Genomic DNA, 26155 nt, shown 5'->3' with positions numbered 1-26155 from the left:
AGGCGTAAATCTGGCTCCATTGTCAAGGAGAGGGGTAATTATTTCCTCCTGTCTGAGCCACCAGTGATCCTCTCTTTCCTCCCCCTGTTTTACTTTTTCTTACCATCAGATGTATTCATCAGAGAACTGGCTCACACACCACCTTTTATTTTCTGTCTTTCCTGTGCTCTGATTTTTAGCAATCTGCTCAAATATTTCCATGAAACCCCTGTGCTAAAGTGGAAAATCCTTAACATCCTGCCTCATATACCTGCACTGAAGTGACATGTGACACCCAGCTAAGGGGGAAGAAAAAAAAACACCTTTTCACATGAATTTTACAAAAATCGAAACTGCATGGTATCTCTCTGCAGCTTAGTGTGGAAACAAGGTTAAATCAAAGGCTTGCTGTGAGTGGTACCTGATATTACATACTGTAGCGCTCGGGTTTAGGGCCAAGTCTTCCTGACGCCTTGAGTTGAAGCTGCAAAATCTGTACTGGAATAAATAATTACGTTGAAGCAGGTTTGGCAGGGTTTACTTACACAATATAGCTTTATAAGCTTCCCATGCTGGCCAAGCTTTCCTCACTGAGCTCATTTAAAGTAACTGTGTGTTAACAGTGATTTTTTTCAATTTATCAGAATCGCTACACATTCAAGTTCAGGTTCAGGTTACTTTATTTGCACCCGCTGGTACATCTGGTCTGCAGTAAAATGAGTCATCCATCCTGACGTGCACTTTTTCAACACAAACACAGACAACAGACAAGCATACGCAACATAGTGAGGAATAAAAATTAATAAATAATAATGGAGAATCTGGAACAAAGCTGTTTTTAAACCTTGTTGTTCTGAACTTTGGGACTGAAAGGCTGGAAACTGGAGCTCAGTGTGAAAAGTGCGAGTGATCAAATATAATAGAGCCAGCCTACTGCTGTGACTGTCTGGTGCTCGGGGACGCTGGGCTCAGCTGTGGCCTCTTTTAACCATTTAACAAGTTGATTTAATCTGCTTTTGTTCTTTACAGATATGTATCCAAACCATGGAACCAAGGAAGAGAATAAAACAGACTCGAAATAAAATTATCAATGTGGATTTTGGAAAGTTTCCTCAAACTCAACAGACATTGGTGCCTTTTTTATGCACAGCTGCACCGTTTGTTCAGTTCAGTTTGGAGTTAAGAGATTTCTAAATGTGAGAACATTCCCCTAACATCTTTCCATTAATGATTTAATCTTGTGTATGAGTATATTTTCTAAGAATCAGTGATCATATCTCTTGTCATATATGTTTAACTGAAGATCGTGATATTTAACACAGTAATCAATGACAGGCCGTGGCTGGTCTCATTATCCTGGAGCTGGACTAACAATAACAAGAGTCATCTGCACACTTTAGAGTGGTTCTGTTTTCATGCCTGTTGTGAATCATATTTGTGTACCGGATAAATAACAAGGGTAAGAGAAAAATATCACTTTTATACTGCTCTTTGTCTTTTCAAAGACTTTGATGGAAAAAAACAAAGTAATATTCTTTCTTTTTCATCCAAGATAGTCAGTTTGCTCAGAGGGTGGCAATGCTCTTCTGAAGCATGGCACTTATATTGGCTTATAGGTGTTCCCCTGATGTCCAGATTAGATGAAAACCCCTTAAATTTAGTAAAAACAAAGTGAAATCTTTATTGATGTTGAGATCTTTCTAAAAATCCCACAGTTTCTTTCGTTCATGGTCATAATTCTGTTCATGATCTGCAAACTCAATATGTTCCCATCACTTTCAGGCAAGTGCTAAAAGAGACCATCAATACTATTGCTATACTTATTGGGCAATGTGGGTCATATTTAACATAACAGCTGACTACACAGACATCACCTGACTTTAGTGATGTCATGCATAGTGGTGAGCATGACTGTAGTTCATATTTGAACCATCTTCAGAGAGAAAATGCTTCTTATCTGACGATTATTTGATTTGCAAAGTTTCAAGTACCCAGTAATTAAAATAGTTTGTTTCCCAGTGGAAAACAAAAAAGGCCCATAAAAGTGGAAAGGAGCAGAAAACATCTGATTTCGTTGGTATCACTGGAGGCAATCTAACTAGTGGATCACCCACAGATTAAAAGCAATGCAATCTGTTTGTGATGTGAGTGTGCCTGACCTTTTCGGGCTTCACCCTCTTACTGTGGTGAGGTAAACGTCCTCTGCCTCTCTGATGTTTTAAGCTGCGCATGTGATCTGTTTGCTGTCTAGTTAACGGAGAGAGGGAGGACGATCGTGGAAAGGAGGGGTGGGGAGGAGGAAGAGGAGGAGGAGGAGGGGGGACTTCAGTGAAGAGTGTGTAATAGGACACCCGCTCTCTCTGTCTTTTCGTTCTCCTCCCTCTCTCCTCTCCTCTCCTCTCTCCTGTGCTCTCTCAGTCAAGTCTGCTCTCTGAGCACTTAGATGGAATAGCAGCATTTTTCTTCTTTGGTGTTATTACAGGATACTAGAAACAGGCGAGAAATACGATCCTGCCTTCCGAAACTTGGACCAGCATCAGAGGAAGCTCCTGAGAGGTGAGTCACTGGCAAAGGTCTGATGTGTTCCTTTTTCTAAAGGTAGAAGGTTTACCTGCCTGTACTGCCTGTACCACACTGTACTTTTTATGCAGTGGAGTGGATCTCGCAGTGGATGCAGAGAGGAGGTGGTAGGCAGCAGGCTAACAGGTGCAGAGTCCCACCAGTGAGAATTAGTTTAAAAAAAAGCTGCAAGTAAACTCTATGACTTGGTGCTTCTCTGAGATCATGTGTGGTATTACATCAGACTTCTGTGTCATGCTTTATTTTCCACTCATGTGCTTGGTGAACAATTCCTTTTAAATACACTGTGGCTGGTTATTACGCTGCAGCCAGTAAAATGGAAAACATGACTTTATGAACATTTTTTAGTTCCTCGTTCATCTAAAAAGGCTTAAATCTTTGGTTTAAGTCTCCACCAGCATCTGTCTATAACTATATAGATTCTTTATTTAGAGCTTTAAAAAAAAGTTGTGGTCAGTCACAGGGTTTGAAATCAGAAGATTAATCTTAGTCAATGTGCTTGTGTGAAGTTTAAGAGTTGAAATATACACTTTTAGCTGTGCCTGCTGGTCATGTGTGCAGGGGAATGTGTGGCTGTAATAGAGCTGCTGACAACCGAATGACAGGGTGTGGTATGAACGCACACCGTCCTGCTAGGACAAAACTTCTTTATCATTGTGATTTTAATTTTTCCTGTATTGATCAAAATGCCAAATTGATTCCAACCGGGAGGACTCGTCCCCACTCGTCTCACAGCTGATTTGGGTTCATGTGTTTAAAGCATTAATAGGAGCAGATGGGAGCGATAATCCATGCAGTTTTCCACTTTCATCAATATTAGTTTTTGAGCCTCCAAAATGGCAAAATGGAAAATTCATTAGGCTGCCAGCCAAGCAATGAGCACAATAAACACAATAATCGTTACACCTCACTGGAAATGTAACTATTCGCTCACTTCACTGACCTGCTTTGTGAGAAGACATTTAATTGGTGTTACAGAGATTTCCTGGCACACTGACGCCCTGGAATTTCTCGTCCGAAGAGCTCAGAGAAATTAATTGCAGAATTTATTATTTTTGTTCATGGCAACAAATAGGAAAACATCCTTTACTGTGAAACCCTTTCGTCGAGGGGAGCGTTACAGTGCTCCTTGAGTGTGAGGGAGAGTGAGCTCATTCATGTATTTAGTGTGGCATAGCAAAGTGTCGGAACACAACCGCTTGGGGATATCACAGTATGCACATGAGACTCCCTTGAGGATGAGTTTAGCAGCTGTGAGACCAACATTTCTATACCAGAGCCTCTCCGTGGGGAGATCACCAACTCTCTGAAGGGAGCAGGGAGTGGTAGGTGTGGAAGCTTGGCAGCTCAAAAGGTCAGTCCACCTAAAAATATGGGGAAATGTAGTTCTCACTTAAAAAATTAGGGTTGTCTCTAAATTTTATTTTCAAGGATCTTGCTTTCTAAAATATCAACTGTAGTATGCTTTTTTTATGAAAGATGGCACATGGACAAGGTTTGGTACAAAATGTTTTTGCACCATTTTTGCACCATCTGTATACTTATAAACATTCAAGTCATACCTAAAGGAAAACTTACCTAAAGCTGGAACGCTGTGAAAAATATTCAAGTTTGATATTTGACCTGATGAAGTCTAGAAGCTATAAATGAAAAAGACAGCATGCTGCAAAGTCTTGAGTCTTTAGACTTAAGTAATTTTACCAATGTTCTGCTTTTAGCACAAACTTAACTGTTTCATTTTATACTCGATATTCTAAGACTTGGAGGATTTGCAAAAACTGCTGTAATTGTATTATGACGAAGGTGGAAATCTCACTGTGCAATATTCCAGAATTGCAGCACATCGGACTTTATGTACAAACTGACCAGTTTTTTCAGGGACCAGATCTTTTGGGGACGGAAGCCAGAGCAGGGCAAGTTGTGTGAATGCCTGAGCTTGAAGGGGAGGGTGTGCGTGCATGTGTGAGGCTGTGTGGATGATGCAGCAGGAGAAGGGCTGCAGTTACAGCAGCTGGGGCCGTCTGGTAATGCCCCGTGCTGGTTTATTTCTCTCAAGTGCAGCCAAAGACATCTCATCCCCCAGCAGTCCTCCATATGTTATCCTTATGCACCTGAACACCAGAATTCCACTTAAGCTGTATATCAGTCATGCTGCACTCCACCTCACACGCATATTTTAACCTATTTGTACACCACACCCCCAAACTGAAATTTTCATAGCGAACTTGCAGCTTTCTTATCTCTTGGCCATCAATTTTTTATTGCACATCCATAAGGCATGACATCAGAGATTTAGTCTGTGAAATTTTTATTTTGTTTTTGCATGTGAAAGGGTCATTTTTGTTTTATGTCTAGTGCGATGTGGTTTTGCACAGCACAGGTGGTGGAGCGGCCAAATGAGTGGTTAAAAACAGCCCGGCCGTTCTCCAGCAGCGGAGTGTTTCATTGCAGGAGTTAGCGCCTCACAGGCAGTACAGTACCTGCCTCTATCAATAATTGAGCTGCTCTTGTCCCGTTATGGAAAAGGAATGAGAAGAGGCTGTGGCGAGAGTTTCTCCAGCAGCTCTTTTGTGCAGATTTCACTCATCCATATTTAAGAGCCGTACATTTGCGAGGATAAAGCAATGATGGGATTTAACTGACATGTTGTTGTTTTTTATCTCTTTCTTTACTCAGTGTTGTTTGTTCAGTGCTTCTCTCTGTAACTCAGCATTTCTAGATCAGTGAAACTGATGCATTAGCTGTTGAAACTAGCAGTGTGCTGTATGCTGTAGGGTGTTGTCATCATTTAAAAAAAAAAATCACATTTCAAATCTTGATCCCACTGGGTGGTACCAATTAACCAGTCTTCATATGTCATATATAGTCACTGTAATTGGGCTGCATTAAGCTGAAGATTAAGAGCCATTAAATTGACTACATTCAATTTAATGGCTTCACTGGTTGTCACAAAGTTTGATGCTGCACTGCTATGTAACCTATACATCAAATCAGTTCCATTTTGAAATTTACTGCTTGAAATAAGCCATCAACTAACTCTCTGTTGTGCATAAACCCATAATGCATACCGAATCTCAGATAGATAAAGCTATAAATCATTTCAAGGCCTCAGCTACTTGTATGTTTGCTGGTTAATGAGCCAAATGTCTCTGTCAGGAATTAATGAATGCCAAACCAGAGCTAAAACAAGACTATTAGATTTGTAATCTCTTGTAAACCTCCAGCAACATTTTGGTAACATTGCTAAACTCCCATTCACCAAAATCATACAAATAATCATGCAACACATTCATAAGTGCTTTCTAACATTCACAAACACACTTGTACTCCAATTAATGCATCAGGGGCAACTTAAGGTTCAGTATCTTGTCCAAGAATACTTCAGCACACCGACTGGAGGAATCAGTGATCAAGCCACTGACCAACTAGCTTTACCACTGGAGCAACAGTCATCCACAGCTACTGTATTGATGAACATGTCCACCAGTGGTTTCAGTCAATTTCTTAAGTAGTACTAACTTTCTAGTAACCTTCTAGCAACAATTTTTCCATGTGTTGCAAAAAAGCCAAATGATTTACATTTTCTATGGATAGCTATTAAGAATTTTCCTGGTCCTTGCATGGTGGTTTCCACTTCCACAAAGTTTGCCGAAAGTGCACATAGTTTTGTAAATCTTTATTGCATATGACCTTGTGGATAACTTGCTAACCTTTAACTTGCTACATCAAAGGTTAATTGCAATGTTCTTCAGAAGCCTCCCCCCAGTTACCACAATGAAAAGTGTTTTATTCCTAATGATTATATGTGAATATGCACTATGATTGACCTGGTAAATCCTACTTAAAATAGTATGTGAAGAAAATGCTAACTCTATATTGAACCAGGACATCATTTGAGACATATCTTAGGTATTTTTGTGGTACATAAGCCATTTTTGTTACAATACCTGTGGTGGCACATGAATGTCGTTAACCTGAAGAAGTATGAGGAAACGTGTTCTCAGAATTCACTATTTTCTCTCCAAAACCTCTCTCCAGCAGCAGTGGTGACTGGCTTTGGTTCCTGAGTGGTGCAGTTATGGGCAGGCCGGAGGGGTTGGCCAGGCCACCTCTGGTGTCAGCCATGGCGTTTTCCTTCCTGGCTCTCTCTTTCCTCTGCACCGGGGTCTCCAGCCTCCCGCAGCCTCTGCCAAGAGTCTTCCTTTCCTTTGAAGGTAAGAAAAAAATACTCATCAACTTAATTGTAATGATTATCTTCTGGTGTGATGAAGCTAAACTGATGCTAAGTCTGTACATTATAACAGAGTGGAATAGGACTCACCTGGGATCTTTAGCAACTATGCTAGAGGATTTATTTAGTTGTTTATTCTTGTTTGATGGATCAGAGTTTGAAACCTTTTCTTCTATATAATCCAATATGCCCCAGGCCTTAAATTTCCATCTGTGGACAGTCCTTGTCTATCCATTGTCTTCCTGTGTGTCTACCAAAGGGAGGAGGTGGCACCGCCTGTCAGAGCTACCCTGTATCTGTTCCTAGTTAAACTTTAATCATACCACTCTGTGCTGTGGGCATGTGGGCATTGTTGCTGCCTCTGGTTTTGATTCTCCTGTTTTATTCATTTATTTCTCTGGACACAGATTATTTTGGGGATTCTTGAATTCTCTTTTGGTTGGATGGGGAGGTTTGATTTTTGTGCATGTGTCTGTCTGCATGTTTGCGTGTATCCATGGAAGGGATAGTGGATCACTCATACCCCTGAGCTAGTGGTGCCGTAACCTTTTTGCAATAGAGGGATAGTGTGCAGGAGCCGAAGGATACGTTTGATCACCTTTCAGTACCTCTCGATGTGGATTAGGCAGCACAGAGCAGCTGAGGCTGTCCATCAGCAAGGTTTCTGCACTCAGATAGTGACTGCAGCCTCGCAGTGTAAGTCTAAAGCAGGTGTAGTTTTATTTTGTTCCCTTTTTCTAGATTTTTCCCAGTTTTGGCCCAGAAACACACTCTTCAAAGTTCAATTTCCTCCTCTTTCATTCTCATTTCTTCTTCTCTATTTCTTTCCCTTTTATGGTTTCATGTTTTTTCCTTTTGCTTATTGCTTCATTCCAAATAAATGAACCAGTCTGTGGTCCAGATCCAGACTGTCTCTGCTCTGCAACCTCTGAGTTGTTAAATGTGACTGCCATCTTTAAGAAAAAAAAGCCCAAACTAATGACAGCAAAAAAGCTGACATCGCTATCGTTCGTATCTTTGGTCACATTATTTATTCAACTCTTTTCTCGTTATTGTTTCCAAACAGCCACCTAAAAAGGTCTTAGGTGGCCATGCTGAAAATCAGTCTGCCTTGAATGATTGAGTCTCTTTCTACGTGTGGATTAGATTAGATTTGTTTTGCTTAGTGAAAGAGTTTTTCACTACAGGGAGGACCATAAATGGAGAGTTTCAAGCACGCTATCTGAAGCACATTAATTCCTAAACCAGCTCAGGACTTGATCTTTGATGAGTGCTTATCTGTATAATATTCACATGTGATGCAATTGGACACCTGTGTTCATGGCCTAATCGAGTCCTGAAGGGTCATTAAAGCTGGGCTCACATAGCATTTTTTTTTACCATTTTTCTGTGGGTGCTCCTCTAATATGCTGCCATATTTTGTCTGTAACAGCTTCCAAGCTATGTTTTCCCCTGCTATAACTGCCTTATATCCTTGTGTTACCTAGTTCCAAGCAAAAAAACTCTTTTTGCTTTTGCCATCCTTGCTCTGTAGTATTTTCTATTAGCAAGCAACCATCTGTTTCCTGCTTACACTGGCACAAGTATGCCCTGTGTGTCATTTATGTTAGCGTAAATGAACCAGAGTAGATCAGTCGCAGTCTCCCAACAATATGTGAAAAAGCTGTGCTAAAAAGTGTCCAGTGTCCTACTTTTACCTTTAGTCTCTGTGTATCGCTGCTCTTTACAAATATGCCTGGAATTGGGGGACATTCTCTGCAGTACTCAAGTGCTTGAGCAGTTGTGACACTGACTTTACAAAGAGCAGCCCTGTCTGAGACAATGCACTTAATATAGGTTCACTGGGAGTGCAGAGGACCAAGGTGTTTGCCAGTAATACATTAAAAATAGGATTTTGATCCAAAGAATAACAACATGGAAGGTTTTGGTCAAAAGCAGTCATCTCAGAGTGTCAGTAAGAGTAAGTCAAGTAACAGTAACACCAAGTCAAAAGTAAACAGCTGTGTTTTTGACTCAGAAAGCATTTTGAACTCTTGGTTGCTGGAAGAAAGTTTGGCATGGCTGAACACCAGATGCAAGGAGGGTCTTACAGAGAGCAAGGTGGAGGCTCATTTTTTACAAAAACACGGGGGAGGAACAAGTCAGGCAGTATGTGCTCAGTCCAAAGCAGCCAGAAAGATAAATGAAGAGTCATGGAAGATGTATAGGAGACTGGTGTCCCAGCGGGGAGGACAGCACAGGTGTTTTGGCACCTGCTGGGTGTTTAAAAGGTCAGTCATTCAGTCTGGATTCTTCTGCTCCCAGATGTGAGGACCAGTTAATTACTGTGAGCTGGAGCAAACTAAACAAAAAAAATAAACCAGTGGCTAAACTGCACATAGATCATTTCACAACACTTGAATATCCCTTTCCCTTTTCCTCCTCGTGTCACTGCTGAAATCCAATCCGGGGGTAAGGCAGGTTTGTGGGACTCCCGGTGTAGCCTCACGTCCTGCAGAGAAGTTGCTGTCTCCAACATTCCTCTCTCCCGCTCTCCTTTTGCTCTTGCACTCTTCAAGCGAATGCAGCCAGACCGCAATTAAAAACGCATAATAAACAGTGAAAAATGCAGCTAACCCAAATAATAAACTCTCAAGTGGTGCTTTTCTATTCCGTGCCGCGGATAATAAACAGAGGCCTCCTTTGCTTATAGCAAAACTATTTAGGGATACCAAGTGTGATAAAAGATAATTGCTATACTCCCCTTCAGTTGCTTTAAGTATCTATTGTTCTCTCAACATTTATTTTGGCCTGCTTTATGCTATGTTTGATGCATGTGCTGTTTCAGAATCAGGCTGAAATGCTGAGAGACTACAGATTTCGAGGAGAAACTTAATTGCTCTCAGACAAAGAAATCCTCCAACTTTCAGATCAATGTCTGCAGTGTTGTTACTATAGATTTGGTCTCATCGGAACAAAGTTAAAATTGATTTTCGTTTCCAATCCATGACATTAAGTTCTAAGACCTTTTCAAGAAGCCAAGCCTCGGTGCCTTGAGGCCGCAGCTGCAGTAATGCTTGATACTGGGAGGTAAAAGTGCCCTTTCAACAAGCCACAAAGTTAAATATGCACCTTCACCACATTAACCCTGGACAGTGAGAAGTGAAAACTGCGTAGTTTATATAAAGTGCTTTTCTACTCTACCAGAGCGCTCAAACAACCTATTCTCAACCTTTTTTCAATCAAGCACTTTTTTATGCTTAAGTGCTTTCTGTCTAACATTCAGATACATTCATTAAAGAGCAATTTGGAATTGGAGTTAGTACCTTGTCCAAGGATATTAGGCACGAAGCCAGTGATCTACCTCCTGAGGTACTCCCACCCTATAATTAAAATCCATTCATTTACTAAAACTGAATGCTGAGCAAGATCAAACTTTAGCCATATCTTTAAGCTTTAATACATTTTTAATGCCCCATACATAAAGTGAGCATCGTGATCATTCAGCAGCACAGACACCAGACATGGTTTTATGGAGGAAATTGCCTATAAAGCTACAGAGATGTTCTGTACCAGCCTAAAACATGTTAATTTCTGCTGTAAATCTGGGCTCGTTAGCATGGAACGACACACTTTTAGAGTCAGCCTCAAGTGGCCGCAAGAGCAACTGTTTTTGTCCGCTTCAATTTTTCAACCCCTGAGGCTGCTGCGTGGTTGAGCCAAACCAAATCAACATAGGTTTGCTGTGGGTATCTCACAAAATACTACTACTACACTAAAATACTCCTGTGATTCAAAACGTGGTTTAAATATTGGGTGGTGCACTGTAAATAGGTTTCTGCATACTTGTGGGAGACATTATTATGCTGTATAAACTTTGAAACTGTAAGATGTGTTATTTAAAATAAGCTACTATTCAGTAATGTGCCGCTTACTTGTTCTGCTACTGTATCAGAGGTTGGCCTAACTGGTGCCAAATGTCTTTCCGGCTCATTTATCTCCCTGGTAGGCAGATGGGGCAGCGGTCTGTGTTTACGATCGGGATCATTTACCCTCATCAACAGTCTCCCGCTGTTCTGGAAAACTTCCATATTCAATACAGTATTAACTTACAAGTCTATACGTTTGGAATGTCAAGCCATGAAGCAATGTTTATTTGAAAGTGAATGGGCCATATGCTTTTGTGTTAAATGTAGATTTTGGTGCACACATGTTTGAGAGCCTGGCTGAGACCAAGGGCAGATTGATTAAAATGATGTCTGCAGTTAAATCGCACTGGTATGAGCCACACGTGCCACGGCCTGAACCAGAACCAGGCACAGAGATCAGGAAGCAGGCGTCGACGTGCGGATACGCTCCCTTTCATGAGTCATTTCTGCATCCCCTCACCCCCCATTTGTTCATACAGATATAGTGCTGTTCATGCTGTCTGTTGAGGATGTTTACATGGTGTGAGTGAGCGTGTGCATGTCAGTAAACCTAACAGAGTGAGTGAGTGTGTGCTAATGTTAAGTGCCTGATTGTGCATTCTTTGACTTGATTGCATTTAAGTAGCAAACTTTTCAATGAGTCATTGTTAAAGCTATGTGCTTTTCCAGCTTTCTGAACCGCATGCAGCTATAAGACACAGTCTCCAAGCCTTTTAGCTATACCTCAAAACCAAGGCTTTTTCTTGCTTGACCCAGATGATATTACTGTACATTAACCTCTCATGTGATGTTTTAAATATGAACTTTTTTCGCCTGAGATTTAACCACTCTTGATAAACCTTTTATAAGATTTTTACCTGTTAAGTGAGCATCATGATCATTCAGCAGCACAGACACCAGACACGGACTGAATAATGGCGTGCATTTTCTCTTGGGGTCAACAAAAGATCAAAGGGTCAAAGGGCAACGCTGACAAGTAGCCAGAAGCAGAACAGGATGTATTTGACTGCGACATCGCGCCAACATGCCTCCGCTTTCCTGCCTCTGCTTCACATTTCACCTGCACGTTAGCGTCTTCATTTTTTGAGGAGTAAACATAATGAAGAAAAATCAGTGATGCTCTGTTGTTGCGAGGAATTCATGACAGGCCAAAGCATGAGTCTGTCAGAACACAGAGAGGTACGGTACAAATAGCTATAGGTCAGTGGTGCATATATGAATACCAGCATATGTGTGGCATATTTCTTAAGGGTGTATGTATGCATTCTCACACAAACCCACACGCGTGTCATTAGATCTCTATGAAATTGCCTGAGTGACATTTTCTTCAGGGGTATTCGGGAATGTGGTGAGCTCCAGCTTGAGGCTGACAGCCCGTGAGATGTTTGACAGCTCCTCTGTCAGCTGGCCTTTCTCTGCCTTCCTCCGCCTGTTTTTAGCCGTTTCCAAGTCTGACCTTGCACACCCTGTTGAATGTTTTATTATTGCCCCTCTGGAACATGTTGAAAGGTAATCAATGGCCATCAATACGAACAAAGACAGAGTCTCTTTAGGGAGAGCCAAGGTCTATGAAAAATTCTTTAGTCAAAGATTGGCATTAACACAAAGCAGTAATCCGATTTTATGAAAGGATTATGCTTGTTTGCTTCCATCACTTGTTCAGGTATGTAGTATAGTGTAAGCTCGCCTTATTGAATTGGACAATGGCTACATTCATATGCTGAAATAAGGTTTAAGATGCATTATTTTTACTTTACTGGAAACCCCTAAACAGTCATTTTTTTAAGTCAGCACAACAGAACCAACCCAGTTGCTTCATTCCCTCAATGATTTCTTCTGATAAGTGTTTATGCATCAAAACAAATCATTTAGTACTCATCCGGTTCTAAAATTATTTAAATGCACACAAATTTAAATGAGCAACAGCACAGGACATATTGCAGCATGTCATTATATATTTCACAAAAATTAAGCCAACATACAGAAGCAGGGTTTGCGAGCATTTGTTTATGCACATCTTTCTTAACATCCTGCCACAGCATTTCAATCAGACTGAGTTCTGGACTGACTGGGCCATTGCTACACGATTTTCTTTTTTGGCCATTCTGTTGTATATTGGAGATTATGTACCAGAATTTCAGGAGCAGGACCACGCCTCCAAACACGGTCCTTCCGGCTGGAGCCATCGCCCGGGAGCCATCGCCCGGGAGCCATCGCCCGGGAGCCATCGCCCGGGAGCCATCGCCCGGGAGCCATCGCCAGTCCCCTTCGAGGCCTTCCCCAAACCACACCTCAATTCATGTCAAAGCATTCACTTTTACCTACTAAAACTCTGTCAAACCTAAAATGAGGACGTGGGCCCAGCTAGTGAATTTGCTGTTGTGCTTAGGTTCAATGTCCTGTTGCATGACCTGGTTTTGACTCAGTTTTAGCTGTTGGACTTATCACCTCACATTTGGCTCTAGAATACTTTGGTATTCTAACAAGCCCAAATAATTACTCCTTCACCACCGTACTTGATGGCTGGTCTGAGATGTTTGCTGCTGATCCTGTGTTTACTTTTTGCCTTATGTGATTCTGTCTATTCTTGCCAAATATCTCCTTTTTGGACTCATCTGTTAAAGTACGTTGTTCCAGAAATCTTGTGGTTTGTTCAGATACAGCTTTGCAAACCTAAGATGTGCTGCTATGTTATTTTTAGACAGAAGATGCTTTCACTTGGCAACCGTTCCAAAAAGATCATCATTGTTCAGTCATCTTCTAATTGTACTTTCATGAACGTTAACTTTTAACATACTAACTGTTGAGTCTGAGATGTAGCTCTTGGGTTTCTTGCAGTTTCTCTGAGCATTATACAAACTCAGGTTAGGATGACCTCAGTGGGACTTCCTCTTCTCGGAAGACTGTAAACCATTTTGAATGTTTTCTACTTGTGAAGAATGATTGGCTGCAAACTGCTTAGAGATGGACTAGTAAACTTTTGTACCTGGACAGGCATAAGCAATTGCTTCTGCGGATCTTCTTCTTCCTTGGTTGTATTTAAATTATTTTAGAACTTGCTAAGGACCAGATGACTTTTTATGCCCTGGTGTATAATATAATTTCAATCTTGAATGTGGCTGAAGATGGTTTTCCTATATGCCTTGTAAAAACAACAGCTCTAAAAATCCTCTGACCCATATCTCCTGCAGGCCTCCCCTCCCTCTGAGACTCTCTACAAGATCCTTCCTGACAGTAAAAGCTCAGAGATTTACTGTCCACTAGAAGTAACTAGGGACTCCTGATGTGGGCAGGTGAGAGGTCACAGGCTAAAAGTCATGGCGACTGCATGAGTTGATTCTGTGTGAAGGATCGACTGTTGGTGACATCTGAGGACGCTGCATAAATGCTAATTGAGGCACTGGGATTGCAAGCTAGCTGGCTTGCAGGGCGGATGATGGACAGTTTATCAGCTCAAGTTTCGTCTCTTCGAAATACTAGCTGTCACCTTAACAGGTCAACCACGCACCAGCAGTTGACATCACTCTACACAAACACACGCAGAAAGCCAAGGGAGAAAAATACGCTGCGATCTCGCATGTCATGTTTAGATATGGTGTCTGCTTTTGGACGCCAGCGTGAGAGAAGGCATATATTTCAACTCACGCACTCTGTTCAGCCATGTGATTCACATTAAAAATGTCTGGATGTAGATAACTGATGACAGACAACAATCAGGAAATTAATGACACACAGCAGATATAATTCCAATAGGGCTTTTGTCCATGACCAGCAGTTGCAGTACAGTAAGGCTGAGAGTGCTGTTCACATGCTGAGTGCAGCTTTCCTGGGAATTTGGAGTATGTCAGTTACACAGACAATCGGACGACTCTGTCAGCCAGCACACGATGTCCTGGGTGGTCTTCTTGTACTAGATCGACACTTTAACTTCCCTTCTGCCATATGTATATGCCACCAGCCATTACTGTATATCAGCGGGTAAATCCCCAAGGAAAATGGATGGCTGAATGTTCCAGCACCAGCCATTTTTTATTTCTAAACAGGCTTGGCAGTTGCCGGGATAAAGTCTTTTGCAGACCCAGTATGTGTGAGTTGGTCAGCACAGTGTTAGGTGAGTGCAGCCATCCAGAAGTGAGCCCAAGAGCTCTTTGCATTGTTCCGACTAAGAGCAATGGCATTTGGCACCAGGTTTGAAGTCAGGCCTCTATGATGAAACCCACTCCTTCTTCTTGTGAGGAGAGATGAATGAAAAGGGGGCGGTATAAGCCCCTGCTTCAATATTTATCAAGATGAGTGATTGGGGTCCTCCCACCAGCTACCCCTGACAACCACAGAACGGGTTCTGCTTTAACTAAATGGAAAGCAAGCCTCATTAGCATGGAGTTAATATATTCATACTGGCCTTTCAGGTAAAAAGCCAATTGATGAGGGCTGATTTGCATAAGAGAAACTAAGGTTGGTTTGTAATTGGCCCACCATTCAACCCGTTCAACCTTGAAGTGTGTTTAATTAGGTGGATGGATGTTTTGGCTCATGTTCAGACATTAGCATTAATCAAAAAATTCAACTCTCTAAACACCTAGTCAGTTTGATTAAAGCTGATCTACAAAGACTAAGCTAACATCCTGACAGAATAATCCGATATTGTTCTCCCATGCTGATTTTACCACCTTGTCGTGTGAACATAAAAGTACCTGCCGATGGATTTTTACGACGTAACTCCCTTATCTGATGACTCAAACAAGTTACAGCCTTCCTTTTAAAATGAATCGTGACACCACGCTGTTTCTATTTCCTATCAAACTGGATGAAGATCCCTAAGGCTGCATGAAGCGACACCAGCTGAGTGAGTTGGCACCAGCTCCTAAAATCTGAAACCAGGCGGTCCAACATTACAAATGCCTCTCTCATAAACATCTCACATATTTTCCAGCCACTGTGAAGTTCTAATTTTTATGATGCCACATTACAACAGACCACTTCTTGTATTATTATCCGCAACCAGAACCATGGAAGCATTGTTTTCTTCTGGAGTCACTGCTTTAAAACTCGCATATCTGATATCTCACGCACTTTTGGGGGGCAATTGTATCGGAAAGTCTTGTGGATTTAAAACCTGAGAGAAGATTCATGGTGGCTGTTACATTTCCTCTCCTGGATATGTAATGACAACAGAAGAAAAAAAATGAATTGTGCAGCACAACTTCCTCTTCTGGGTTTTGATTGCTGCTATACAACCAACAGGGACACAATGGCAGGTCACTTCATTTTACACACACTTTCTTTCTATTTCTTCTACGTTTTTCACCAGTCACAGAAAAAGGGATGTTCATTTCGTTACCCTGTGGGATACCTATCTGGGTTATTGCACTGGACCCTGTGCCCATGAACAATCACAGCTTAGAAGAGGCTGAATTAACTGCCACACTGATCACAGCTTGTAGTTGTTTCAGATATCCTTCAAAGAAAAGGGGTGGGGGAGTCTTCTGGCAAGAAACAAAGTTCTCCTTTTTTTTTTGAACCTCCAAAAATATGAGCCATATTCTTTATGGAGTTTCAAAATAAAATGGAGACCTTTGTTTTAGTCCACTAACTCTCTAAAGGTGATGCAAAATCAAATTCTCTTTTAAACAGATAAAGTTAAGCAGTAAAATTAAGTTAATGTAGGTTTTTTTTTCTTTTAATTGTAATGCATTAAACCTCATCTATCAATACATGAAGAGTATTTTCTGCTTATATGATGACCAGGAAGTAATCTGTTGTTTAATATTGGAGGACTACTGGGGTTTCTCAACTGAACAAAAGCCTTTTGTTGGGTCTTCTTCTGCTAGGCCACTTCATGAAAAAAAGAGATGTCACAGAGATAGTCTCAGCTTTCCCGGCACTAGTTTTCCTTTTCCGCTAACCCCACTGTCCATCCGACCGATCAGGATGAATTCTATTAAAATTGGTCTTCCATCTAGGCCATAGGGCACTATGAGTCAAAGCTCAAAGTCATAGCCAGGACACAGGGGGCTGGTGTTACATCCATGGGGAAGTGCATAACCCACCTGCCTACATACATAATAGAAAACCCACCAGCTGTCAGTATTTCCAGACCCAGTTCCTCTGTCTTTGTTTGCTGGTGTCATCATTGCAGATTAAGAGGAAAAGAAAAAAAACAAGAACAAAAAAAAAGATAAAGCCATTTCATCATCCCCATTAATTCAGCTTTTTTTAATTTCTTATCATTAAAAGCGTGGTTCACGCCCTTAGCCCTTTTCAAGAAATATTTAAAAATGCAGCTCCCCAATCCTTCCAATGTATTCTGTCTTTCGTGCATAAACCAGTTAGAAAATGTAAACCTTGAACCTCCAACAAGTGTCTCGGTCATGCTTCAGTAACTGTGTAAACAACCAGTCTTGACACTCTTGCCTCTCAGCATTTGTGTGATCTCAACAACTAAGAACACCCATAAAACCACAACAAAAGAACCACATGTGATCCAGGGGATTTCGTCATCTTGGACATAGAAAACAATGCAGTTGTCCTCCAACTTCTGTTTTCTGTTTTGATTAACCCTTGTGTGGTGTTCGTATTTTTGTTACTCAGCCAGTGTTCATGGGTCTGGTGGACCCGCTAGAGTTTTGGCTTTCCAAATTAACACTATCAAACAATTTTATGTTAAATTACTCAACAGATGTTTACTTCATCCCAATTACAAGACATATGAACAGCAAACATGGTTGATTTTTTCCCTTTACCTTTGTTAGATCACATTTATGAATTAATGTGCTTCTCGTTTTTCTTTTATATAAAATGTTATAAATAAATCAGTTATAATCAAGTGGAGTGAGTGGAAAGACACAACACATTTACACGTGAAAAAATAATTAATTGTTTAATTTTTCTTTTGAAAAAAACTGAACACGGGTCTCACAGACCCGAACACCATACAAGGGTTAAAACAAGAAGAGTCGTGTTGTCAAAAAAAAAAAAAGAACTTGATATAATGCCTCAGTGGACTGAAGGGGTCCTTGGGAGGTCTACGGATGCCTCGTACACAGGTTATGAGCTGGTGCTAATTCTGTAAACACTGGGTCCCAATGAATGTACTAAATGACTCTGGAAATCCTTGACTGTTCAGAGCAGCCCTCTCTCCCTGACAGAGCAGGTGCACCATCTGGCAATTTGAACTTTAAATGCTGGTCCACAACGCTGCAGCACTGCAGGCGTGACTCGTGTGTTTATATGAGATTGAAAGCAGAGCACAGAGAAGATACTGGATCCAAAGGTATGCAGGCTCCAGAGGGTTTCAGTTTGTCTCTAGCTGAATAGGCCGGATCCATGTGACACACCCCTGCTGCGTCCCGTCTCAGCACCAGGCTTAACTGGTCTTCCACCTTCACGAGAGAACATGAAAGTCTCCCGTTTCCCCCCACTGACAAAACACTACAAAGTTCACCATAATATTAAACAGTTGTTTTACCGAGACCCCGCCCGTCCGAACAATTCGTTCTCTTTGTGGAATGTTCTGGAAAGGTTCTGTCAGAAAGAACAGGAGTTCTTCATCTTATTAGTGTCAGTGAGACTGAAGCAGTGTCAAAAATTGGTCAAACCTGGTTTTCACAGGAGACATTAATAAATAATTTTCGATTAGATGGGGAAGGCACTCAAAAAATCAACTGGAAAATATGAGAACTAGATGAGGTCCGGTTAGGTTTTCAGTTAATTTGCCTTTATTTTACGAATAATCTTTGTTTTGATGTCAATTGTATCAAGATTTGTAACATTTCAAATTGTTAAGTTAAAGATATTCTCCAGACTTTATTAAAAAAAAATACACTATTAAATCTTTCAATGTAAACTCCGACTGTTCAGCAGTATTAGAAATTTTTAACTTCTGATTTTTTTTAAAGAAAAAGTGTGGGATACAGTTAAATGTTCCCAAAATCCTAGTAAGCATAGACTAGTTTGTTATTGGTGGTTTTGTTAAATAAGACCATATTTGTACATGTTGGCTAACATTAGCTTACTTAAGCAAAAAATGTGAATGCTGATATAAATGGTGGCATGGTGGTGCAGTAGTTAGGATTCTTGTTTTTATACCATGGAGTTTGTGGGTTTGAACCTCCTGGTGGGTTGTGGATTCTGTGTGTGTGTTTGCTGCCATGTTTTCTCTGTGCTTCCATGTAGTCCGGCTAGCTCCCACGGTCCAAAGACATGGTTAGGTTTATTGTGGAGTCTAAATTGGTAAATTGGTAGTCTAACACATTTGTTAGCATACCAGACATGCCACACATAAGAAAATTACCTTTTGTCCTGAATAAATCAGCTTCTATAGCAGTTAAATCTTGTCTTTGTTAGTTATGGCTAGTTTAAATATAATAACCCTGGATTGTCCAAACTTCATATACTTGTCTTTCTTCTTCTCCTCGCCACCTCTACTCTTTTTAAAGGCCACAACTAACATAACTGATCCTTTAGTTTCCACCCACTGAGGTTTAACTCAACCACTGAGATTATTCTTGCCTGGATAGGCTATAATGTATGACTGTAAAACCTAAACCCCTACTTAGTCCCTCCATTGTGAAGAGCTGCATGTTTTAAATACAGCTGCCACTTTTATGCTCCACAAAACTAAGATCTTGAAGAATATTTAGGTCTTTCTAGAATATCATCCAAGAAACTATTTCAGGAGATTAATATAATGTTGTTGTTTTGTTTTTAAATAATCTGGAATCCTGCCTGTTTTTAATTAGCTGTTAATTAGTCTTTCACCCTTGGTGGCTTGCACTGTGCCAGAGCAGAGCGTGTAACATCATTAGCCTTTTCAGCATTAGAAGAATATTACCTCCGCACAGAGCTCACTCTGTGATGCTATCTACGATGCTATCCTTATGGTTGCTTTGAAGCGTGATCCTAAAAGTTTTTCTTTCATTAAACACAAATCTTCTTGACAGGACACCTTCCCTCCTAATTTGGTTTCTCATAAGTCAGGTAAAAACACTGTCGTGTTCATGTGCCTGTTCTTCATTAGGCACCAGACGATGCTCTCACTCGGATGATACAATGTTTAAAAATACCCAGCTCTCCCACTTCAAGACATTAACCATGTAAGGCAATTTACCTAAACATAGTTGGAATAGAGAGCGAAGAGTCGTGGGAAACTCGCCTGTGACTGAAGTGGTTAACTCGTCTTTATTTAAAGTTAAATACTCCAGGCTTTTTTACGTGGCCAACGCACCAAACAACAGCCTGGGATGAGAGCGAGGGGTGCCACAGAACAGCCACTCTCCTTTGAGATGAAAGGCTCCAGCCTCAAAAGCATATGTCACACAATAATGAAAATGTGACTTTAGCCGAAGGCAATGGAGCAAAGTATAGACAACCTGTTTGTTGATTAGAGGAGGGAATGCAAAGAGAGCTCAGAAAGGGTCAATAGAAGGAAGGAAATGGAGGGTGTAGATCTACAGTGCCCCCCACTCCCACCCCCATACCCCCTGCTCTCAGTGAAGATTGAAAAAGTGATAAATATGCATGAGTTTGGCTTCGACAGTGAAGGCCTTTGATGGTATGGTTGAGAATTCTTTATCTCTGGAGCAAATAGGCTGAAAATAACTGTCTGAGAAGGTTTACTTTGTGCGCATCTGAACAATGTTCACTTTTAATGAGTAGAAAAGAGTCTGTAGGAAGACTTTTCCATACTCTATGCATTTAAACATACCCGCATGCGGCATCTGCCTTGAACATGTGCACTGTGCTCACAGCTTTCCTTTAACTGTGTTGATTAAAGTTAAGTTAAAAATCATAGATCTTTACTGATACATTATAGTGAGATTCATTTCAGTGGTCATTTGTTCTCCAGTCCTCGATGTTCAGACTAGGGGGGGAAAGTGATTTCAAGTTTGCACCATTTTATGAGCCATAAAATCTAAAACTGTTTTAGAGGAGTGAAAGTGCCAAGTTGTGACCACAGAGTGTACATAAAAGATAGACATAGAGCTACCCTGGTTCTCTGTAGTACTAATGGCCTTCTCCATTTTAAGTGACAGTTGATGATCCAGCAAACTGGGATTGAACTTGTAAACAGTAGATTTACAGCGAAACCAACCAAAGACTGCATACAAAAAATAGGAGCCAATATGGAAATGTCCAACAGCAGGCAATTCATTTAATTGCAAAAACATTCCTCTTGTACAATGATGATTCTACTCCTCATGGGATTTATGACCTCAATAAACACTTTCATGATGACTTCATTCATTCATTCATTCTATTACTTTATTCAAGTTGTTTAATACAGCATCCAGCCAATTAGAGAAAGCCTTATTTTGGCTGGTGATTCACAAATCCCTAATATTAAAGCTTGCCATATCCTGGATTTGTCAATCAGATCCAGTGCTTGGTTATTATTATTGGTTTCAAAACCCAATGTGCCAAATTGCTAAACTATGGGTTTCAGAATCGGTGTACATAAACCTCAGGGGTAGGCAACTCCAGGCCTCAAGTGCCGCTGTCCTGCAGGTTTTAGATCTCACCCTGGGTCAACACACCTGAATCAAATGATAAGTTTATTACTAGGCCTCTGGAGAACTTCAAGACATGTTGAGGAGGTAATTTAGCCATTTAAATCAGCTGTGTTCAAGGACATCTAAAACCTGCAGGACACCGGCACTCGAGGCCTGCAGTTGCCTACCCCTGACATAAACCAACAGGTGGCATTATGGTGGCTCTGTCTACTTTGTATATGTCGTCTGTGGTTGAGGAAGTTAAGGGTTTTGTTTTTTTTATTCTGATATTATGTAAAGTGAAATCATTGTAGTGACCTTTAAAAGGAGCTGCTACTCCAGATGTCAAAGGCTGTCTGTGGGGAAGGCAGCGTGTGAAAGCAGGGCTCAGGGAAAAAGGAATAAACTCTGAAAACAGCTTTAATGCTGTTAACATCATAAGGGTTAACTTGCAAGAGTACAAAAAGTTCAAAGCATCTGCAGAGCAGGAAATCTGGATCTAGCAGGAAATAAGGATCTCAGGAACAGAAGCTAAGAACCGAGGACATGGAATAACAACACTAGAAGGAACTTGTATGAAGCATCAGGAAGAGATGTAAAAGAAATAACTGTGGATAGAAAGCTAAATTCCAACAATGCAGAATCCTAATCAAACCAAAAATACATAAAAAAGAAGCCAAAAACTCAAAACCCAAAGCACGACAACTGTGGTATCCCTGAGCTTAGCTTCAACCTCAGGCAGGACTGCTGAAGTAACGTCTTTATTTACACCCAACCACACGGACGTTTGACATTGCTCAACACTTTTAGAGCACATACAGTTCATAAAATTAACAAATGACTAATCCTTAGTAATGCACAGGCCTGGTGTTCCCTCAGCATGGTTGGTATGTGTGGCAGCCCAAGTCCTAGCAGCCAGCATTCGACTGGATAGATTAGCACAGCACAACAACTCAGCTCATACTGGCCCTGCTCCTTAAACACTCCTTTCCCCAGCTCCCCCTTTGCAGCTGTACAAAACCGCACACTGCTCCCACATACCCTTTCAATGAATATGAACCTCTCCCCCTCTAAGTTAAATCAGTTGATATAGTCACAAAACAGCATTTGAGACTTCTAAATCCAAAGATCTGAGTGATTTCAGACGTCGGGTTTTGCTTCTTCGGCCTCAAGTCTGTTTGGGTCTCCACTGTAAACGTCTGGCATGTGATCTTATCTAGGCGTTACCTTGCGTGGACTTTACTGCAGCCCTCTCTATATCAAGAATTGCCCCTACTGCACATGTTTCTAATACAAAGAAGAGAGATTATGAATGTTAATGTTAAGCAGTTTGATGCTTCTAGCAACCTTCTGTGCTACTTAGAAGTGCATTTGAAGCAAATATTTTTGCAGCAGCTGTGGTTATCTTTTATAAGGTGTGTTTAAGAAACTGATTCCAAATGTTAAAAAGTTTTCTTTTTGGATCCTTGAGGCGCCGGTGTGGACACAAGAGATCAGTGTGGGCTTGTATGTATCTGTCTCTCTCTGTGTTTAATTTAGTAGAATTGGGAAAAGCTTCTCCTATGACAGTGTTTAAACAAGCTTATTTGTATGTTATACTTAGTCAGCTTTCTCTGTGTGCCTTTTAGACCTGCAGGCCTCTGAGTCATTTGAACATTATAGTATATCAGACAAAGCCATGGACTACAGGCTGCTGCAGATGGATGAGGACCAGGACAGGATGTATGTGGGCTGCAAGGACCATGTTCTCTCCATGGACATCAACAACATCACCCATGGCACACTTAAGGTCAGCAGATGCTTATTGTTGCAGTTAAACAGAAACGCTTTATGCCATTGCAGCGTTGGTATCATGGTGCGCTATTTTTTTTTCTCACAGGCACAAAGAAGAAAACATGAATGTTATGTAAAAACACTGTGTAAGAGACAACACAACACCACTGCTGAGGATATTATTGTAATGTGTGTGCAAATTACCATGCATTTGCTATCCTCCGTACACTTTAAGGGTTTTTCAAAATAGCCATAAAAACGCTCATGCTCACTTATAACTAATTCCGCATGCAGCGAAGGAATCATCTTCTGTGTAATTGACAGGCATGAAGTGCATAAACAGATGGGAAAGCATTTAGGTTCCCCCAGAGAGTGCTGCACCGCATCCATTTTTGTCAAGTAAATTGCTTGATATATTCATTGAGAGCGACCTTTAAGCACCTCTCCCGGGTTTGAAAACACACATTTCCACAGATGATAGCAAGCTGTAATCACTGACACCGAGACTTGTGTGGAAACTAAAAAATGTCCGAGCATTCATTGTACTCATTTTGCACAGTGTTTTTTTGCCCATGTACTTAGGATATAATGAAACCTCATGAGCATATTGATGTTACGCCTCTTTCAATCTGTTAGTCGCTAATTTAACTGATGTGCCTTTTTTTTTTTTCTAACCATCAGCTGTTTTGGCCTGCTTCAACAACCAAAATAGAAGAATGCCAAATGGCAGGCAAGGACCCTACAGTAAGGAGATTAAACCTCTTTGATTTCTTGATTTATTTTAGACTCCCACTACTGTAATAACACATTACAGCATAGATTGCATGTTGTTCATTTACATGTTTTTAGCATTCAGCTAAATACAAAGACTCTATATAAAAGATAGTTTTGGTCACCATAACATCACCCTGTGTTTTGAAGCTTTGAGTTTAGTGTTGTGCGTATCACCGTGTTGGGTTTTTTGGCACCAGCAGTGACCAAATTTTAACAACAATACGAAGCGTTAATTTATCAGTTAGCAACATTAAGTTTGGTTAGCAAGATGTAGCTATACAGGGAGTGCAGAATTATTAGGCAAGTTGTATTTTTGAGGAATAATTTCATTATTGAACAACAACCGTGTTCTCAATGAACCCAAAAAACTCATTAATGTCAAAGCTGAATGTTTTTGGAAGTAGTTTTTAGTTTTAGCCATTTTAGGGGGATATCTGTGTGTGCAGGTGACTATTACTGTGCATAATTATTAGGCAACTTAACAAAAAACAAATACAGTGGGGCAAAACAGTATTTAGTCAGCCACCGATTGTGCAAGTTCCCCCACTTAAAATGATGACAGAGGTCAGTAATTTGCACCAGAGGTACACTTCAACTGTGAGAGACAGAATGTGAAAAAAAAAAAAAATCCATGAATCCACATGGTAGGATTTGTAAAGAATTTATTCGTAAATCAGGGTGGAAAATAAGTATTTGGTCAATAACAAAAATACAACTCAATACTTTGTAACATAACCTTTGTTGGCAATAACAGAGGTCAAACGTTTACTATAGGTCTTTACCAGGTTTGCACACACAGTAGCTGGTATTTTGGCCCATTCCTCCATGCAGATCTTCTCGAGAGCAGTGATGTTTTGGGGCTGTCGCCGAGCAACACGGACTTTCAACTCCCGCAACAGATTTTCTATGGGGTTGAGGTCTGGAGACTGGCTAGGCCACTCCAGGACTTTCAAATGCTTCTTACGGAGCCACTCCTTTGTTGCCCGGGCGGTGTGTTTTGGATCATTGTCATGTTGGAAGACCCAGCCTCGTTTCATCTTCAAAGTTCTCACTGATGGAAGGAGGTTTTGGCTCAAAATCTCACGATACATGGCCCCATTCATTCTGTCCTTAACACGGATCAGTCGTCCTGTCCCCTTGGCAGAAAAACAGCCCCATAGCATGATGTTTCCACCCCCATGCTTCACAGTAGGTATGGTGTTCTTGGGATGCAACTCAGTATTCTTCTTCCTCCAAACACGACGAGTTGAGTTTATACCAAAAAGTTCTACTTTGGTTTCATCTGACCACATGACATTCTCCCAATCCTCTGCTGTATCATCCATGTGCTCTCTGGCAAACTTCAGACGGGCCTGGACATGCACTGGCTTCAGCAGCGGAACACGTCTGGCACTGCGGGATTTGATTCCCTGCCGTTGTAGTGTGTTACTGATGGTGACCTTTGTTACTTTGGTCCCAGCTCTCTGCAGGTCATTCACCAGGTCCCCCCGTGTGGTTCTGGGATCTTTGCTCACCGTTCTCATGATCATTTTGACCCCACGGGATGAGATCTTGCGTGGAGCCCCAGATCGAGGGAGATTATCAGTGGTCTTGTATGTCTTCCATTTTCTGATGATTGCTCCCACAGTTGATTTATTCACACCAAGCTGCTTGCCTATTGTAGATTCACTCTTCCCAGTCTGGTGCAGGTCTACAATACTTTTCCTGGTGTCCTTCGAAAGCTCTTTGGTCTTGGCCATGGCGGAGTTTGGAGTCTGACTGTTTGAGGTTGTGGACAGGTGTCTTTTATACAGATGAGTTCAAACAGGTGCCATTCATACAGGTAACGAGTGGGGGACAGAAAAGCTTCTTACAGAAGACGTTGCAGGTCTGTGAGAGCCAGAGATTTTCCTTGTTTGAGGTGACCAAATACTTATTTTCCACCCTAATTTACGTATAAATTCTTTACAAATCCTACCATGTGGATTCATGGATTTTTTTTTCACATTCTGTCTCTCACAGTTGAAGTGTACCTCTGGTGCAAATTACTGACCTCTGTCATTATTTTAAGTGGGGGAACTTGCACAATTGGTGGCTGACTAAATACTTTTTTGCCCCACTGTATATACCCATTTCAATTATTTATTTTTACCAGTGAAACCAATATAACATCTCCACATTCACAAATATACATTTCTGACATTCAAAAACAAAACCAAAACAAATCAGCGACCAATATAGCCACCTTTCTTTGCAAGGACACTCAAAAGCCTGCCATCCATGGATTCTGTCAGTGTTTTGATCTGTTCACCATCAACATTGCGTGCAGCAGCAACCACAGCCTCCCAGACACTGTTCAGAGAGGTGTACTGTTTTCCCTCCTTGTAAATCTCACATTTGATGATGGACCACAGGTTCTCAATGGGGTTCAGATCAGGTGA

General features: G+C 41.0%; 1 protein-coding gene across 3 annotated transcripts in view; it reads left to right on the top strand.

Annotated features, from left to right (window-relative positions):
* Positions 1-2350: 2350 nt before the first annotated feature.
* The window catches only part of sema3c (sema domain, immunoglobulin domain (Ig), short basic domain, secreted, (semaphorin) 3C), a 49377-nt gene continuing 25572 nt past the window's right edge, over positions 2351-26155 (top strand). The window contains exons 1-4 of one of the 3 annotated variants that reach the window (XM_080886510.1): positions 2351-2535; positions 6601-6773; positions 22817-22977; positions 23643-23705. In XM_080886510.1, the coding sequence (XP_080742636.1) occupies positions 6638-6773; positions 22817-22977; positions 23643-23705 (360 nt within the window). In that variant the 5' untranslated portion in view covers positions 2351-2535; positions 6601-6637. Of the gene's footprint in view, positions 2536-6597; positions 6774-22816; positions 22978-23642; positions 23706-26155 lie in introns of all 3 variants that reach the window. The other 2 variants (XM_080886509.1, XM_080886511.1) reach the window with 2 other exon arrangements.

This window comes from Rhamphochromis sp. 'chilingali', assembly GCF_963969265.1.
Source record: "Rhamphochromis sp. 'chilingali' genome assembly, chromosome: 7".
Classification (NCBI taxonomy): domain Eukaryota; kingdom Metazoa; phylum Chordata; class Actinopteri; order Cichliformes; family Cichlidae; genus Rhamphochromis; species Rhamphochromis sp. 'chilingali'.
Note: the sequence above shows the minus strand (reverse complement) of the source record. Positions and strands in the feature narration are given on the sequence as shown.